General features: G+C 38.6%; 1 protein-coding gene across 1 annotated transcript in view; it reads left to right on the forward strand.

Moving 5' to 3' along the window:
• LOC306796128 (glypican-6-like) overlaps window positions 1-20933 on the forward strand; it is a 126980-nt gene that overhangs the window by 11856 nt on the left and 94191 nt on the right. The window contains exon 3 of the mRNA XM_079294903.1: window positions 13782-13940. Coding sequence (XP_079151029.1) covers window positions 13782-13940 — 159 coding nt within the window. The remainder of the gene's footprint in view (window positions 1-13781; window positions 13941-20933) is intronic.

Below are 20933 nucleotides of genomic sequence, written 5' to 3' on the forward strand. Positions count from 1 at the left end.
AATGTTGTGATGTCCATGCCACTAACCTACAGTCATTTGAGAAAAATGCTATTCCCGACTCATTGTGAATGTCAATAGCACGGTATCCCTGTGATATAAATCAAGCTTTTCTTTTGACCCATCTTTGAAACATGGTTTGAGGTTCATGGCCATTCGTCTACAATTTGAGATATTGCTTTTTCATATTTCCAACTCACTAATAGCTTCTCATTTAGCCCAACTGGTCTTTCAGTTCAGAACCTGGCGGTCGCAGTTCTGTCATTGTGCAAAATGAAACGCCTCCAGCACTTCTCATCTTTGGGGAAATTCTGCAAAAAACATGTTTGGAGGAAAATAGAGACAAAGAAATGAAAAGACAACTATTTTTTGCCCTCTGGGATTTCAATCCAAACAAAGCAACACAATTGTGGACTCTCTGTAACACTATTTATGCACACGGTAAAACACTTTTACATAACAGGTTAACCTTAACAGGTTTATTTACGCCTCGTTTGCTGCTGTCCTGTTTCAAGCACACAGGCTGCTCATCAGACTAAAAGGAGGGCTGACATCAGATTGGCAAGTGCGCCATACAATTCTAATCTTGAGCTTGATTTTATTCAAGCTTTACCTCGCTGCTCCACGCCACACCGAACCATATATTTATCTATCCATTACTGTCACGCAAGGTTTCAACTCTGGAAGTTATTTCAAAGTTAGAAAACCTTTTAGCTGCCTCCAAGTGTGGTAACATATGGCTGGGGCGATTGTGGGAATTATCTGTGTCATCTTGTTTGGACATATTCAATTTGGGTCCCAAGCCCCAGTGGAAATAGTTGAAAGTGGGTGATTTGGTTGATGAAGAGGAGATCCAGATGGCAGAACAGCGGTGAGATCAATTGAGCTTGATGCATTTTTCCCACTTCAACATGCAGACAGATGTGATTTAACAGCAATTGAGTTTACCTCAAATTTTGTGATTTTTGTTGACAAGTAATAACACCTAAGACAGCATGTGCAATATTGCTTGTAAAAAAGGTTCATGTGTTCATGTGTGTTATTTCGTCATAACAATTGATGATTATTAATCGTTCCTAGAGTTAACAGGCTACAGAAGGTCCCCTGTTTAGGATTGTTAACTGAATATTACACACAAGGAATGATTGTGGCTTCATTCAGAATACAACAGATCTTCTACAGAATTATTACTACATATGTTAAGATTGAAGGGATTCATACCAGGGCTGCACCTATTGATGATTTTCAGTTTTCCCTCTAGTAGCTGTTTTTCATATATTGGCAGAACGTATATGAGAAAAGCCTGTTATAATAGAGCCAATGGTGAAGTTATCAAAGTGCTTGTTTCATCTGACCAAAAGTTCAAAACCCAATCATATTCAGTTTACAATCATATATGAAAAATGAAAAGCAACACAATCTTCACATTTGTGAAGCTGGAACTGGCAAATATTAACTCTTTAAAAAAAGAAAGATAAATCAGTCTAATGGTCAGTATTTTTTCATTTCTGAACTGCATTTTTTAATAGAATGGAAGAATGGATTGCAAGTGGTGATATCATAGAAAGTAAAAACAAGTACCCAGAGAATCATCGAACAGTTGGTAGCCTACTTTTGCTTTGCATTTAAAATCTGACATACTTCCAGAATGTATTTGAATGCAATAATCCTCCATTATACAGATTTTAAAAGTTGACCCTTAAACAGAACATATTATATGGCGTAAGTATGAAAAGCATCGCTTAAGCCTCGAGAAAAGCAGATCTTCTTTTGCTCAGCATCACAATATATTCATCATAAAACGTTTTGGTCCCTCCGGACCTTCGTCAAGAGTGTTTTTTCCTTTTTATATGACATTATAGAGTACTCATACAGTCCTCCATCATTCAACAACCTTTAATTCTATTTGTGTGATTTTGCTCCCGTTTGCCCTCTAATCTAGGTTATGTCAGCTGATAAAATGTCCTTTTAATGGGCCGCAGCTCAAATAAAGAAAGGACAGCCATTGGTTCAAATGTGTGTGGGGCCTAAGCTGTATCAATAGATCTCAAAGATAGTGGTGTCAACCTTTCACAGGGAGCTGAGGCTCAGCCAGCCCTTTAGTCTTTACTGTCCAGTGTGCTAAACTTGGCTGAAGCATTTAGTCCAAAGAAAGTAAACTTTCAGGGGCTGTCATTGAAAGAAATTCTAGACTTTGCTCCTCCTCTCCTGGTCAGATAAATCCAGTTGTCCTTTAACCAAGCTTTATTACCATATATCTTATGTTCATGTTAATTGATGCACTCACATTTTTGCCACTTTTCAATGACCTAAATAGCCTTTAGTTTACAGATAGGATACTATTGCTTCAACACACAACACAATCTGTTGAACCTCAAAAAGCTCATCTAACGTGCCTCTTCAAGACAATACCAATGATGCAATTAGATTTTCTAATTCAGTGTGATAATAAGATTAAGGAATGTGGTAAAATTGTAAGTGTGAATGTACATTAATGTTTATGGGTTTATCCATGTCATTAACATCAACCTTTATGTTATCTTAAAAAGTGCTTCTTTAGTTAGCAAGAGATTGGAAGTGGTGGGAGTCACGAAGTTTATACAAAATTAATTGAAATACAAACATGAGGATATACAGTAGGAGGTGGATGGTAGGGATTAAATCCTCTATCAAGGATTATTATTATATTTCACAATATTGCTATTATCATATACCTTTTTTCTGGAGAAATTAATTCAGTGACTGCTAATGGGTAAAATAAATAACCAGACAGGAATGTTTGATTTTGGTGTCTGGTAATCCAGTGAATTGAATACCTGACAAATCAGGTTGTTTCAAAAGTGGAGACGGATTACACCTAACCAAACCCAAATATCACCGGTGCTTACGGGTGTCTCCTGATTGCCTGCAGCCACCAACATCTCATTAGTGTAACGTAGAAAAGCACCGTGTTATTCAGGGTATTTCAACTGACGGATAACAAACACTTTGAAGCTGAAGATGCAAAAGCAGTAGACCAGCATCAAACAAAGTAAAAAGTGTGCATTTAATTATAAAATGTTGTACAATAATTCATCAGACACAGATTTTAAAAGACATAAAAACTCCATTTTGGTTGTGTTGAAAGAAGATTGTCTTTCTGTGGTTGACTGTTGTGGGAAATATGTTGTGTGTTTGCAATGGATAGCTACATGTATGTAAATCTGTATCGTAAAGGAAGTGATAGATTTTAAACACAATCAATGCGAAAAACTGGGAAACTGAATTACAGAAAAACTGAATTATGGATATCATAGGAGACCTGGCTCAAGTACACTCAATTGAATGAATTGAAATGTCAAGTATGGACTTCTGCAGGCCTCTGCCCTCATTTGAAGGCAATGAGTCTCTGTGACAGCCGGACTATAAGAGCAGAGAGGGGGCAATATTCCACAGGCAGTTCAGTATGAGACTGGAGCTGGAATCTGCTGGTGGATCAATGATAATAACTGTGATTCATTCAAGATGGTGCTTCCCTGTTATTGAGCTTGGCTCTGTATTGTGAAAACCCCACTAACAGGCAGCAGTCTAAGATATCCTGGAAGCAGATTAAAAAACAAAATCCAGATTCCAATCAAATCGTGGGTTACTGGCATGGTACACACTGTGTTGCTCTGTTTTATACTCTTTATAATAACAGGTTTTTTAGGGAAGCACACTTGGAATAAAACTGACCAGCTCAGAGTACAATAGATGCTGCCACACTCTGCAGAAATTAATTTAATTTACTGCATCACTACACCTTTTTATGAATTTTCAGCATGGGTGAATAAAACATTTTCCTCTCTTGACTTCATGATCTGTTGGCTTGTTTGGCATGAGGCTCTGGCGAGGATGTCCTTACTTTAAAATTGCTGGCAAGAGTGGTGAAGGGATATACCAGATGGCATGGTCCATATGCAGTTTGCCCTTTGGCCAGGTAGACTAATGAATCATTTTGGGAGTGACTCACACTGCCTGGCATCAGACCCTCCATGGGTATTGAACCTCCTCTATTCCCACAGCTACCCTGAAATATTCTGTAGCTGTTACTTTTCCCTGGAACATATGTTTGTTGTTATGGGGGATGAAATAGAAAAAATGAAAAATTGTTTAGCATTTAAAATCTCCCAAGTAGAATAGTATGGAGTAGTTGTACTACTGTATGTGTCTTTCAGTGATGGACCCTCTACAATCAGCTGTTTACTTCAGCCATGGTGCTGCTTTTGGACTGGATTTGTTTGTAAAGCTTTCTGTTTCCTTATATCTTAAGGTGTATATCTGATTTATGTGTTTTGCTCACATGTGCTGTCACCAGGCCTGGGATTTCATCATTTTAGGGGCATAGACACCTGGCCTTTGGTGTTTGGTGTGAAGTGTTTGAGAGCACAAAGGCCAAATGCAAGGCCATCAAATAAAACAATGATTTAAAGTCCACAAATATAATGAATTTGGGTTAAGGGTGATTTCATTTTGAATGCAAAGTATAACTACCAGTGAAATGAATAAATAAATAAATAATTTTGTGAAATAAAAAAAGCTGGTCGTAGTTGTTATGTCCTACTTTGTTGTGCTGTTAACATAATAAGTTAATACCGTTAAAAGTCCAGATATGAACAAAGTCGGTCAAAGATTTGTGGCGGTATTTTAGTTGTTGAAATATATTCATCCTCTTAACCCTCCATGGCATACTGTTGCTGTCCAGCAGCAAGCTACCTTTGTGGACCTTACACTGCCCCTTTAATTTTTTTAAAAGAAAAACAATGTCTATGATGTCACCAGATATGTCAGATATGGTGAAGATTTACAATAAGAATATGGGTGGAGTGGATCTTCTTGACTCCCTTATTGCACTGTACCGCACAAAAATCAGATCAAAAAAATGGTACCACCGTCTGGTGTTCCACTTTTTGGATTTAATCGTTGTGACCGCCTGGCTGCTTTACCGAAGAGATTGTGAAGGGAACGGAATGACGAAGAAGGAACAAATGAGGCTTTACACCTTCAAATCATACATCGCTGAAGGCCTGTGCAGGAGTGGAAAGAGCCTGGTGCGCAGGAAAGGTCGTCCCAGTTCCACAATTGCTGGTGAGCACGAGAAAAAGAGGAGAAGAGGACCTGCTGCTCCAATTCCAGTCCCTGATGTGCGCCTTGATGCCACAGCCCACTGGATCATAATGGTTGAAAAGAAGGGGAGATGCAAAGTACCAGGGTGCAGAGGTACACCAAAAGCCAAGTGCCAGAAATGTGATGTCCACCTCTGCTTCACATCCAGCAATAACTGCTTCTTGAGGTTCCACACAGAATAGGACATGTGTTCACATGACTGGACTGTGAATAGGACAGAATAGGACATGTGTTCTTTGTCACTGATTCAAACCCTAACCCACACAAACTCAAACAAGCAGATTGACCTCTTTCATGGGTCCAACACTTTGTTGCATATTTTGTGAATTCTCTATATATTCTATAGCGTTCATTTTTGGATAAATAAAACGTTTTAGGAATATTCACCTGTGACTCCTAAAGCCTGCCAGCTCATCATACACAAACATTGTACAAACAGATTGGATATTTTGGGGGGAAATAAATGAAATACGTCGTTGAACATTTTTCTAATACGTTCATTTCAAATGAATTTACATGTTTTGTATGTCGATTTTGTACATACAGTGTTGGTAATTTCATTTCTTTGATATTTTCTAATAGTCATTGTTTGGATTGTCAAAATAAACTCTTTCTAAATCCATACATTGCTTGTTTGACTTATTCCACTTATTATATTTACAAGACAAAACCTTGGTGTTTCAGTACCCTCGTAGCATAATTTTGCCTTGAGTAGTCACACCCAAATCTAGTTTGGGGGGGGGGGTGGCATACATTTTATGATTGATATTGTGTCAGGGAGCCCCAAGCTCCCCAAAAAATGGGATCAAAAATATATATATATATTTTTTTTAAAGACATGCCACAAAGGGTTAATTATTTCATATCTATATTTCACATACAGTGCCGGTTAGTAGAAGGAAAACGCTCAGATTTATTCTCCTACTAAGGAGGGTGAGAAGGAGCACAGTTTTGGGTGGGCAACTTTAGCGGAGCGGAGAACAGCTTCTGGTATTCTTCAGCATTGTTTAAAGTGGCCGCCATCAGCTCCAGCGGTTGCATCAAAGTTGGAAATTGTGGGACGAAGCCCCTGCAATCCTACGTCTCTGCGGTCTAGATGTAAACGTGCAGTGTGGAATTAAACGCAACAGGAACTACTTGCTATCTTATGATTTAAATAATCAAACTCCATGATTTTTTTTGCATTGCAATCTGAAGAAATGCATAGCTTGAAAACATGATGATTTAATGGAGATTCATGAAAATATAAGTGGTTTCATGAAGCAGAAGCTTGTGGCTATTTTCAAAGCCTCAGTTTGTTGTTGGAGCAGTTGATAACGGCGCAGCAAAAAGACCTAAGACGTGGCCCATGGGCTCCAGCGCTATTTCATTCATGACCCTGTGGTTATTTAGCTGTACGGAACCATGTATGTTGGTATTTGGTAAATGAAACATTCATTTTTTTGTGATGTTTCTTTTTTAAATAAATGAGTGTGAAATGACCCAATAGGACATTTCACACCTTCCAGAGAAAAGCTTCATCTGAGCTGTGACAAAGACAATTAGTGCATGTATGCCGTATGATTATGAGTGAGATTGGTTACATCCTTTATTTTTCATTATTGCATTAAATCTTCACTTAACTCAATCTACCATGTTGAAGTGGAAGCCTTAGGACCTCCTAACTTCAGCTTTGAAGCCTTATCCTCATCGTTCCCTTTGAAGCCTTATCGTGAGTCTGCTGAGACCAATCGGAGTTCAGCGCTCTCTGACTATTGAGGTCTCACACCTTGCAGCGCAACAACACAATATACAGACCCACCCGCTGACTGCCATTTAGCAGGGTCAGAGTTGTATGTCCATGTGTAACACTGAACAATATCTACTTTACTATAAAATGTAAACGTGTATTTGCTTTGAATTGAACCATTTGAGTCCTTATACAAACACATTTCCCTCCTTCTCCTCTTTGTTCTTGTTATTTGTTGCCTCTGCTTTCTATCTCTCGATAGTGGAAGTAGACAAACGTTTTAGCAAGCTCACCCAAGTTTTTTAAACATTCCAGTATACTGTTCAGTCCTCCCAACCCCCTGCTACTTTGCAGTATAATCATGCATGAGATTTTTCTCGACCTGAAGCAAAAACATTTTAGAGAAGTCTGCTTCTAGTACTTTTTTTAACTTCAAATTCTACTTTATGACCCATTATCTATTATCTTGTTACTGTATGAAAATAAAAAAGCATGCCCTCCCTTTACATCCATTTGTAATAGTTGTAACTTATATAAGAATCTTTAATGCTGAGGTAATTTATTTAGTCCCAATAGCCATTAGTTTTAATATCATCGAAAATTGGCCAAAGATTTCAGAAAGATATCATATTCATTACTTTAATCTCGAAAATCCAGTATATGTAATCTGCAGCCTAACAGGTTTTGTACTCACTTGTAACTGTATGCTCATGGACCTCAACAGTCTCTGGCTGCAGCTAAATCCTGCCAAGGTGCATTAGTGAGACGTGGCCAGCTACATTGTTTCAAATTTCAATCAAATATCTTTTACATATTTGGTAGGAAATACACATGAAGTGGCAATACTAGGTCTTATAACCATGCGCTGCATTCAGCAGTGCACTCTTCCAGCAAATGATGTTCAGATGATTTGCCAGCATCCCATGAAATAGGAATTCAATAAATGACACCCCTCTGCGTGCACAGTGCATCCTCCCATCACATGTGCTGTCAACACTGCTGTACTGTCTGAGCCAAAGGACTTCATGCTTTCAGGGAAGTGTTGATTATATTACTTGAGTGAATACATTTGAGTTTTTTCAGGATATTTTAGCAGATAGTACACAGTTAACACCTTCTGCTAGCTTTTGCTAGCTGTTACCATGTGAGATTAAGCCCATTAGACATGACTGCAGCATCTGCCTGTGTATGAAACCTCAAACATGCGGAGTCCGTGCTTCTTTAACATCAAGGGACATAAAGCCAAAGGGAACTGAGGCAAAATACAAGGCAACTGTGGAATAAAGCCCACCATATGTCGTTAGATCTTCTTAAATCTCCACACGATCATACCTCCAGGTCCATCCATTTTCGCAAAATGACTTATATTTATTTAGCAGATCAGATTGTCTGTGGTTAAACATATGTGTCACACACGATAATCTTAAATTAGCATTCATAATGGCTTGGGGATCTTTCTTCTTCTGTGAAAGGAGCTGCGTCTTTGTGGCTGATTTCACGTGTCAAACGGGCTTTGTCTTGCCGTTTTTTTCTCCAGCCGTTCATCAGCGGTGAGCCGGCCTGTGCAAGCATTCTCTGAAACTGTAGTCAGCAATTTCACCTAATTACAATGCTACGCTTCAATCAGGTTTCACAGTCCATGAAGATTGTGATCCAGAGGAGCCAAACACATCTGTGCATCAAAGAAACTGAACAAAGCAACCAACGTTTGATTGCATTTGTAAGCTGCACAATATTTATTATGCCTCACTTCCTTTTGATTAGGAAACATTTAAGCTCATGCCAGAAAGTTTCACTGTAAAATCCCTGAAGAAGATTAGTATTTATCATAATTAGCTTGCCTTCTGTAATTACATACATTTAAATCTCTGATCAGCTCGTTCTGAAAGGGAAAGATGCGTACGATGCCTCTCTGACAGACATCAGTCGAGACAGCTGCAAGGACAGAGTGGTACATTAGAAAACGAAATACATGAGCGAAGGCCTTAATCCACGCTTTTTTTTTCACAGTGGTTGCATAACTATTTGCTCATAAGTCAAAGATAAACCTGTGAGTAAAAAATGTTTCATGTATGTGTGTATGCTGGTCTGTCTTAGCGTGTGCTCATCCATGAATTTGTGATTAGGTTAGGGGCATAATGAATCATGAATGTGGGTGGATGTGCCAGATCTAATGTTCAAGATACAGCTGTGTTGTTGAACATCTAAGTGGAAGCAGGCTTTTATCATCTGTATATGAAGGACCTGACGTGAGACTTGTATCCTCTTTAATATATTCGCACTTCTGTCACCGCAGGCTAACATCCAGTGTGTGATTCTCTGCTGCTCACTCAGTTAAAACAAACTTTCCACTCTCTCTTTCATCCTTTGCTTGTTCGTCAAAAGGCTGACAGACTGCACATGTTACCAAATAGGTAGAACCCGAAAGTGTTTCTTTAACAAATGTGCAAAAGTTTCAGCAGCAGTAAAATAATTGCTTCCAGTTTTGATTTGGCAAGCCATTTTAACAGATGCTATGGATATGCTCCAACTTACTTGCTCCTCTTCACCTGCAGCCAACAAAAATGTTAGCGTCAAAAAAAGTGTTCTGTTTTTTTGTTGTTGTTTTTTTGCCGTAGTGCTGCACTTGCTAACAGAGCTCTGATTTGTCAAAATCCATCGCTGAGGCTATTTTCTACATAAGGATAGAGTAACAGCAAGGCTTAATTGTTCGGAGTCGACTGATTGTGTTTTTTATTATTCTCAGGTACTGAGATTCCAAATTATTTAATTTTTTTATAATAATGACATTCTTTTATTATATTTGTCATAATGGAACGGAGGGAAATGTAGTGGAACTCTCTCACACATCTTCCTTTAATAGTTTTGCAACTATATATAGTAGCTATAAAATAGATCTGCACATTATGAAATCACATTGTATCGTACTGCTTTGACTAAGCTGGGAATTGGGTCTTCGTGGCTGTTAAATATTTTTATTTTTCATTACATACTGTAGTTCATTTAAACCAATGTATTGTATAAATTACCTTGATTCCTTCAGGCCCATCATGAAGGCACTCACAATTTATTTGTTTAATTTGTCTTTGTAAATGTATTTTTATAGCAACATCACTTGTGCTTCCGACCCGTACAGACGTCCCTGGGTTTCTACCGTTTCACCCGACATCTTTATTTTTGTTGGCATTATTAGTATTGAGTCGTACATGTTTAACTCAACCTGACAGAGTCTGAGCACAACTGTGATCTTGCAAGCATACAGTGTATTGGCAGCTTGGTTTCAAATTCCATCTTGCAACCCACTAGAACGGGACATATATGGTCCAGTGAGCCAGAATCCCATCTAGATTTGGGGACGATTATTCCCCAAGTTCACCAAGGTAGGCCTTTACGTTTGTATTGTTTTTTTGGAGTAGAGCTCACGATGTATAAACACAGTGGAAAAAACGTGCAGGAAAGTTTTATCAGTGAACATGTGGAATAGTTTTGTCCTTTATTATGTTGGCATTACTGCTGTCTCTATGCAGCTGTTTATTTTGGTATCTATATATTGTGGAGAGCAGCCAGAAAAATAGACAAGTGAGAAAAGGAGAGAAGGAATAACATGTGACAAGTCACAGGATCATAAACATGCAGCTCAGACTCCTACCTGCTCATCACAAAGTCCTTTTTACGTAGGTTGATATAACAGCAGCATCACCACTTTTCAAAATGCTGAAAGTAGCCGAATATGTCAAATTATACTTTATACAAAAACAAGACTGAAAGAGGAACAGAGGGTTGTGCAACCTTTGAAATCTAAAAACACCATGGTTTCCTTTTAGCTGTCATTTGCACTTAAGGACTTTTTATTGATTTTATTTTTTTCTCTTTCTTGCCAACCTTTAGTTGCCAACAGTAGTGTTCTACCTACTTTGACAAGTTAAGTTAATTTGTTGCATCAACGGAAACTTCAAATTGAAATGAACTTACTTCAGAGTTGCAGAGCTTCCTAATGCAGCGAGTGAATGACATCTAAAGTTATCCAACATTGTGACAATAAACCATACTCTTGTGCCAAACTCTTACTGTGGCATAGTTTTAAACAGCTGTTTCTGATCCAGCTGTGTGAACAAGGTCCATACAGCTGACCTGAGGCACGTTCTGTGACATTTGCCAACCAGCTGATGCTTGCCAATTGAAACTGACCCCAAGTCAGCCTTAAATTCCCCCACTCCTCAATGTAAACATTTTCCAACCCCCAGAAAATATGATGGACCACGTTGCACTACACGTTTAATGAAAGTGAATGAGCGCTCAAATGTAAGCAAAACGGATACAGCACAAACCGTGACAATGACATCGCCTGAGGAGATAAACAAGAGAGATTTATGTAACGAAAAGATGGAAAAACATATCAATGAAATAATACCACTATGCTACAGTTACCACAAGCTCTCTGTCCTGCACAATATTGTTTTCTCTGCAGGCATGCGTTAAACTGACGACCGCTTGGAAAGAGGATTATCACACAGGGTTGCATCTCAACAGAGTGGAAACAGCTTGTGCCAGTTGAGGAATGCTGTTGCGTTGCTAAAAGATTACAGCACTGTCGTTTACTAAAGGAACAAAAGAGTCTTAAAGAATCACCGAATGGAAATCGACTTCTGCATTTCAGCTTATTTTGTTGTTTTTAGAGAGTTTGGTCTCAGCGGCCAGGAGGCTTGTTCGTTACTCTAGAGACAATAGGCTGGTGTTGAACTGTTGATGGTGCACCTCATTACTGCAGCTCGGTGCCTCTCTAAGGACTGATTAAGGATTAAGCACATTTGGGAGTACCAACACGTACATAGTGCATCCTCCTTGTTTCATTATCCATGCAGAGCTCCTTCATCTATAGCTTACTGTATATGCATGCATTACAACAGTGGGACTGTCAAGACTTGCATTGTGTAGTCGAATACATAAAACAAAAGTCCCACAGTCTGAGTCTCTTCTGCACCAATCCACTGTAGCGACAGTCATTTTCTCTGTCTCTTCCTTACAAGTTAATAGGTAGAACTGAAAAAAAAGAAAACTCTCAAAACTCAAATCTTGACTGCTGGCCAGACTTTTTTTTTTTTTTTTTTTAACTAAACCTCTGATAATGATGTATGATGCTCTCAGGTGTAGAGCAGCAGAATAAAGATTATACAGCAAGTATGCAAATGTGGCACCTCTAAAATTGCTCTATTTGTGTGTATCAGTAACGAGTCAAAGACAGGCAATTGTTTTCCAAAGGATTTGCACTACGGCTGCCTTTTTTTAGCAACATCTTTGCCGGCTCCGCAAATGTTGCTGTCCAGGAAATATGTTTTTGAAAAAAATACGTATAATGATCAGTGCACTCTCATATGTTTACGCAGTAACTGCAATCTCAATCTTCTGTTTGTTTCTTTTTGTTTTTTGTTCATTGGTCTTCTCTTCTGACTGACAAGTCCATGATTGAGCCCCCAAGTCTGTCCCATAAGCTCTCATGAGTCTCATGAGTCTCAGAGTTCCAGCTGCCCACAGTTATAACTTTACCGCAAAGTGCTTTTTGACAGAATTTACAACAAACTAGATCCTGTAATCTAAAATATTTTATGTAAATGGGCCAATTTAGACCACAGGGTTCTCTGACTGTGTTTGATTTTGGAAGCTCACTCACTTTCATTTTCTCATAACTGTCAGTTGTTAAATGGTCAATTGGTGTGTTTGGCGCGAATCCGCCAGCAAAAAAATATATATATTTTTTTAATTTTCTTTTTTTAAAGTTAGACTTGATAATAAAAATATCCCCATAGTCGAAATTATGAGATAGAAAGTCATAACTATGATAGAAAGTCATAATTCTGAGATAGAAAGTCAAAATGATGAGATTGAAAGTCAAAATTATGAAATAGAAAGTCAAACTTATGAGATACTTAAACACAGTCATAGAAGCAGCTCTTTGGCTGGTTACTGTACATTTGACATGGAAATGTGTTGTGAGTACATTGAAGACTACTTTAAACTGTGAAGAGAGTTATTGAACTATATGTTACGAGTAGTTACATTTACAACCGGCCCTTTGTGGGCGACCATGATGCTGATGTGGCCCGGAGTGAAAATGAGTTTGAGACCCCTGCGCTAACAGCTAACTACCAATACACACACTGCTGTACCTCGCCTCCACTCACCCGTTGCTATGCACGCAGACAGCTTGAGATTTTTTTTGTTTTTTTGCACGATTGCATGACTTGTCTTGTGAGTTGTATTCATTCAATCACACAATACAGCAGTGGTCGTTGCAGGCGCACCGAAGATCTGCACTCTAGTGAGTGTATTTTTCTGGTATTATACGAGAGAGCACTGGAGCACACGCTGTGATTCTGAAATTCTAATATTCCTTGCTTAAAGCTGCAGTAATCCTTTTTTTAATGTATTTGAATAGTGTATTACATAAGTGCGATGACTATAGTATGAAAGGGGTTAGCATATTGTTTACTGTTTGTTGTGTTGGTTCCAAGTGACCAAAAAACAATCAATGAATGCAGTTGTCCAGATATTTTTGGCACATGTCTACTATTGGTATAGCCTTCACACTTCCTAGAAACAGGAATATAGTTTCTGAATGCACTGCCATTCATGTACATGAGCTCAGTTGCCATTACTGCAGTGCTTTGAACTGATATATCATGAAAATCCAGCATGAGGTGTATGCACTGCTATATCTACGTTTCACACGATAGCAGGGATAAATATTATCCTTCCCCATTTGTTACGGTCTGTCCGTCTTTGATAGCTTCGGTGATGAGAGTCCCAAAATCACAGGAGAGTTCTGATCAAAGAGTCGGCTCAGCCTTTTGAAAAACCGAATCCTGCGGCAGTGATGGGTGTAAAAAAACGTCTCTGTCTCTGTCTCCCTCAGGTGAGCACCTGCGTGTCTGTCCCCAGGGATACACCTGCTGCACAGCCGAGATGGAGGACAAACTCAACCAGGAGAGCAAACTGGAGTTCGAGAACTTGGTCGATGAAAGCAGCCGCAATATGAGGACGACATTTGTCTCGAGGCATAAAAAGTTTGACGGTAAGCTATATCTGCTGACATACATATTCATTTGTATCCCAGACACTTCAACATTAAGTAAATATTTTCCACACAAGCACTGTCAAACTGAAAATGACTGGCTGTTATTAATGATACTGTGAGAGAATGTTTTCTTGTCATACATTTTGGTCCTCTTCTTCCTCAGTACAGTGAACTTGTTTGTGAGTTTTCTTTCTCTCGGCTCACACCACCAGCTACCTCATGCAACTTTCACAAGTGTAACTAGCTATCATTTCTGTTGTTCAACACTCACAGACTACATTCTTTTTCTGACTGACTCATGGAGCATTGCACAATGAGATGGTGCTTTGTGCTACTTGTCCCAAAGGAGGCACTGTGAATTTGTTTATAAACTGACAGAACAAGACATTTGTTGAATAAATGTCATTGCCGTTCTGCATGCTTGAATGCAAAGTTGTCTGTCAAAGTAAAATCATGGTGCACATTGTTAGATCAAGGTGTCACAGTGTCTTCATGCCACTCGTCATATATATATTTCTTTTATATAAATCTGAATTCTCGCAGGTTTGTATTGGTGGTGTAACAGTTAGCAGTAATTAGGTAGGTAGTGGATCTGTGACCCGCACACATGTGAACCGCATATTAATTGCACAGTTTAACAATCAGAGTATGAAATATGTTTAGCTGGAAACATTTACTCGTACGCTGTAAGCAACATGTGGTGAGATTAGCACGTCACACATTCTTGATATGAAAGTGAAAATAATTTTAACTTTTTTCTTTTTCTTTTGCTAATGTAGATTCTGTAGTTGATACAGCTTATAGTTACATGATATTTATAACACTATTATAACACTAGCAGCTGGTAATATTTGATACAAACTACTAATTTAACAAAATAAATATTTTGATTGATACAATTGCAATCATTTAGGCAAATAACCACTAAAGACGACACGTTTACACATGAAAACCAGCACAACAGCTGCTTCAAAGAAATAGCATAGCATCAAAGTGTCTAGTTTTGACAAAACGTTTTTATTGACAGTGAATACCAAATTTGTCTTACATTCTGTTTCAAGAATATCAGTGAATTTGCAGCCGTGACGCTAAGTAGCAGAAAAACCAATGAGCCGTTTCTGTATCTCAGACATCTGTAACTCTACAACGTAATGTGAAGTCATATCTCTGTGCAGATGGTAGAGGGTTATGCAGGGCCTTCAATATGAAAAAAAGTGATGCCAATAAATGTTGAATCAGTCCTTGGCAAACTGCATGTTTAAAATCCACTCATTTTTTTTCTCTTTATGTGATATCAAGTGTGATACAAACTGAAAACTGAGTACCGGCACCAGGAAGAATATAGCTGAAATAAGAGAGATGAGCGTTTTACCTGGCCAGAAACAATCAAAAATAGTTTATTTCAAGTTCGTCACTGCTGAGTGTTAAATGATCCATCTGTCAGGCTGGCAATCTACTGAGCACAATACCTGCATCTCCCTGGTAGAGTCGGATTCAATTGCTTTTGTTTTAAATATTAGTTTATCAATATTAGTTTACTAATATTAGCAATATTAGTTTATCAGTGGGATATTTATAGAAATGCTGAAGGGCTTGAATGGAGAATCTAGATCATACAATATATCCTATCACAGTATATATGTTAAAACCTGCATTTGAATCACAAACAGCAGCGTTATTTCCATTAATGTTCATGATGAATGTGATGATGTATTCATTTACACAGAAAACTTCGAACTACGTATGTCAGAAGCATTGACTTAGTTATTTTAAACTATTTCTATTGAAATACGAGATATATCGAAGGTATAAGCATCATTGGTTTCACTGTTATGCACAGTATGCAAGGTTGCTAGAGATGCCCCGAGCCAATGCTAAGGATCATCCGATATCTGCTGAAATAAAGCAGATCAAATTCTGATCCTTTCTTTTCTCCACTGTGACTTCTCCACATCTGCCTGCTAGTGTGGCAACACTGCTCTCCTTTACTGTATGTCAGCCCACGGTACAAGCATTTCCTGCATATGCAAGGGAGCGTGTGAATGTAAAAGATTAAAGACACTGATGTCGGCGAAATGCTAACAAATCTCTCTTTCTCATTAGCAAAGACCAGCGTACATTCTGTATATTCAGAGTGTCATTTTTAACCACTTTTACAGGAGTTCAAATGACAACCATTACTGGTGGCAGGTCATATCAGCTGTCAGTAATTAATTCAGTGAGAAACATGAGGGCAAAATAGGTCTGTAGTCGGGTTAAAGTGCTCCGTGCAGCCGTTGTCTTCACTGGACCTCAGATGGTTTGTGTGGGAATTAATAGTTGTGTCTGTAACGCAACCGTGAGTGTTTCTGTAGTTCACACAACGCCAACAGACTGATCCGTCTTCTCTCCAGCTGATTGTGTCTCGGCAATTTCAGTCACATTCTGCCATAAAACTTTCATTCATATCATATCATTAATTTAAGCTTTACAGCTTAATATTTTAGAACCAGGCTCTTCAGCATTTGGATCAAGAAGCTCATGAAAAAAATAAGGTTTGTTGGATTAAGTATGCTACAATCGCTTAATGTGTCAGATATATATATTCAGTCGGCATTTAATGAATGAAATACTGGATCGCCTTGAGTGGCCTCATTAAACCTAGTTTCAAAACACAGAAGAGTGACGTTAGTGTAAGGCACACAGAAGAACTCCTGCAGAAGATGCAGGAGTTCAGGCGCACCATCTTTTACATTTCTGAAAGAATGTGTGGGAGTTTTGTTTTAGATGCTCATTTCAACCCATATTGTTAAAGTTCGAAAAGTCATGTTTCTGTATGCACTCGGTCTCTCACTTGAACTAAGTTGGAATGAATGCGGAAAAATAGTTCTGTGCTCCGTTGCCTTCTTTTATTAGACACATGTAGACAATTGGCAACAAAAGATAAATATATAAAATTGAATCACAGTTGAACAAATATTGAATATGAAACTTAGATCTTGGTATTGATTACAAATTGATAATAAAATTGTACAGAACACACAAGGAACATTTTTTTCAGGCTTTTCTGTGGAACAGATGTAATTCACAGACTTAGAAAGAAGGTTCTGCTCTAATTGGTAGCCATATGTTATGCAAGCGTTGCCAGATTGTTTGAAATGTGCAGTAAAAGCCTATTTCTACATTGATAGCGTCATTTCAAAGACAGTGCCTCTAGAATGACGTGCATATATCTGTGCGGTTATGTAGTGACACTGGTGACACAAATCACTTGTGCAATTCCATCTTCTTCACATGCCCATATCGCCAGGCCACTCAACATCACATTCCTTCTCCTTGCGTTAAGCTCCCTCCACCTCGTGGGGTTTGAATCATCCCTCATCAATTTTACATGCCCTCATTTCTGTCCCCAGTTATTTATAGGGCCCTATTATGAAAACCTTAACTTACTTTTTGATTGCTGACTGCTTCCCCTGGAGGCCTGTGGGTTTTGATGCATTATTGAGCAATCCTGAAGCTATAAATGACTGTTGCACACGAGAATTAAGGTTTGGGTTTTCTGAGTGTTCAATCATTTGGCCAAGAAATCTCCCCCCCCCCCCATCTCTCAGTGTGCTTTATATTCTCTCAGAGAGAAATAATCTCTCAATCCAACTCTACTGTGTTGCAGGTCTGCATTTCTTTGGCTCACTAAGGTTACCACCCCCCAACAGGTTTGTTTTATTAGTCTCTGAAAGCATTAGTCTTCTTTTCTGAGCCTAGTGGGTGTCCTGAGGTAACCTGAATTAAGGAGAAGACATTAGATACATATTTACAATATGTATGTGAGTGAGAGAGAAAGCTGGAGAGACCAAGACAGAGATGAAGACAGAGAAACGCTGGATTTGTGAAAGAGGCAGAGGGGGAGAGAGTTGCGTCACATCTGTTAAAGATTAATTGCAGGAGATGCACCATCATAAAAGATCCCTCATGCACAGTCAAGGGATTTGAGATTGAGACCTTTGAGATTGAATTTGATTGAATTAAAAATGTTTCACATCTCTTTGAATTCTGGTCTAGTATCACATATTTAAAATGTCAGTATCTTCGTAAAAAGAGTTTACGTTTAAGGGCTAGTTGGCAAGTGGCCAACAAGTGTTAAATGACGCGAAGGTTTGTTTTCCCCCTTTTTCTTCAGTTTGTTATGTCACCAGCCACTACTGGAAATCGTATTTCATCCCCAGCATGATCTCTCTCTCTCTCTCTCTCTCTCTCTCTCTCTCGCTCTCTCGCTCTCTCTCTCTCTCTCTCGCTCTCTCTCTCTCGCTCTCTCTCTCTCTCTCGCTCTCTCTCTCTCGCTCTCTCTCTCTCTCTCTCTCTCTCTCTCTCTCCTTTCTTTTCTTTTAATGGCTGCGATGTACATCAACTGAAGCTTCTTGTTCAGCATTTTATACATCCCTGCATTTCTGTATATTCAGAGTCTTTGACCACTCGTAGGTGTGTGGGAGTTTAAGAGGTTAATATACTGAATTGGAGTTTGACTATCTCCAGTATAATGCTTTCTGTTTGTTCTTGTTGTACGGTAGATGCTCATTAGGTTCAGTTTGGTTGATGCTTTTCTGTGGAGACCCCGGCAAGAGATTAGTGTGTGTGGTTGGTTGACTAAAGTCTGGGTTGAACAGCAGCCTTGGATGACTGAGCTCTCTTTGATCCTGCCCCAGTAGAGCTCCTCCGCTCAACGTTGAGAGCCGCAGTGCCCCTCATTCACTTCAACGATCCCTTATTCACACTCGACTTAAACCAAGACTGACTTGAAACACAACACCCCATTCTCTCTAAGCTGCAGTCCCTACACATTCACCAGCTCCTAGTGGACTGTGTAAGCTGTCAAACACACAGGGCAGAACACTCCACTCCAGTTGTTGCATTTCACAGATTCATTCTTTGTCTGTAATATTTTAATTCAAGGTGAAGCGCCTTTCAGGTTTTAATGGAAAATAAAATAATTCAGATGTCAGTAGTCAGACAGAGACCAACAGACACAGCTTTTCCTGGGCTCAACATTTAATTCTATCTGGACTTTTTTTCACGTTAATTGTTTAGTGCATTGAAGTTGTTTGTGTACCATAGAATACTAAGTGAGTAATTTGAAGAAAGAGCAGAAAATGGGACATAGGTTATGTGATTCATTGTAGTCATCCTATTGGTTCTGTGCATGATACTGTGGCGTCTAGTGAAAGAAGGAAAAAAGCTTTTCCATGAAATCGGAGTGTTATGAGTCACAGTCAACATAGCATCATTAAAAAACAACAGGGAGAACGATACAAATCTGTGAACCAACATGTTTCATAGACTAATGCACCGTTATTTATCTTTAGTTTAAACCCATTTTCTCCCCACAAAACAAAAAAAATACAATAATGTTAGGCCACCTTTGATTTTCTGCAGATTGTGAATCATGAAATGCTTTTGAACTTTCATATCCAATGAACCAAACCTTGCAGCTTCAGCTTGGTGAGCGCTGCTGGTTGGTGCATAGGGCGAGGCAATATAACATGTTTACTCTAAGCCAAGAGCCCTTCAAATAAGGATTAATGAAGCACTAACATTAAACTAGAGACCTTCTATGAAATGTAATTTGCTCTGCATTATAGTAAAATAATGAAGTATATCTTCTAATTATGAGGTTGAGAAAAAGCTTAAATTGGGTTTCGGTAAGAGATGAATAGAAATGATTTGGGTCCATTTATAGAATAAAACCATTATATTGTAAATTCTTTAGATCTAAATGTGAAGTAGGTGAAGCAGTGTTTTTTTGTTGTTGTTTAGACAATCCAAATACATATTACAACTTACATAGCCTCTGAACCAGATCATTTATCAATAGCTTCAAAAGATTGATTGCTTTTGTGTCAGACGGACAAGGAAAATATGTTTCAGCACGATGCTACAGGTGGGGGTTTGGTATGACACTACACAGTGATGGATTGTCCTTTGTTCATAGCGTCTCTTTGTTTGTGACTCCTCAACTCTGCCTCAAAGAGAGACACTATGGTGTTGTCGCCTCAGTGCAGTTGTTTTTTGTTCCACGAGTATGACTTTCACAGACTAGACTTATTAAATGCTGGATGTTAACAGCAAGGCCATTTTTCTTCCAGACGTTCAAGCCTAAAGTTTCATTGGGCAGACAGTGAATAAACACAACAGAGAAAACGTTCTGACTTAAAACAGATTGAACTGAAAATCAGGACATCCAGAACCAGTTCTGCTCTAACATATCTCTCTATATAAAACCTCTGATAATCTACCAATGTCCCCAGACATCACAAACTCAGATTCTTTACATGTATTATTCATGTTCGAGATTCATTGAAGTACTTACCAAGTAGAATTTTGAAAATTACCACGATTCATTGCTGACATCAAGTGGTTACATCAAAACAGGATCTCACAGGTCCTCATTATTCTATACTCGCCCCAGTTCAGCTCTGAAGTTATAAACGACTGTAGAATTATAATTACCAATTTTGTTACTTTTAAGAAAGTAAATAATTTCTTTACTCAAAATGTTGACACATCATCCTTCATATACTCAGTGTCGCAATGTATACACTTTTAATTACTCCATGCACAAACTCCACTTCTACAGACTGAGTACTTGAGTTTGTGGACTGATTTGTAATTCCTATTATCCTTTGTGCATAATATAATAGCCAACGTTATTCATTTATACTATGAATACATTTAATGAAGAGGTTACACTTGATGCACAGTGCAAGATTCTGATGAGATTTGGCCCCATTTAGACATTACTCTCCAGTTGAAAGTTTGGCTGCTATGACCCACTCCACACACATTTGGCAGAGGTAAACTTGCTAAATACATTATGTGCTGTGGGGGTCTCGGCACCTATTAGTCAACAATATGGAGAGTATCTTGGTATGTACTAATACTCCTAAAATTAATTGATAAGATAAACGAGACAAAGTGTGAAGCTGCTCGTCATCCTGGCCACCATATTTGTTCATAAAG

This window comes from Melanostigma gelatinosum (assembly GCF_949748355.1).
Source record: "Melanostigma gelatinosum genome assembly, chromosome: 2".
Classification (NCBI taxonomy): domain Eukaryota; kingdom Metazoa; phylum Chordata; class Actinopteri; order Perciformes; family Zoarcidae; genus Melanostigma; species Melanostigma gelatinosum.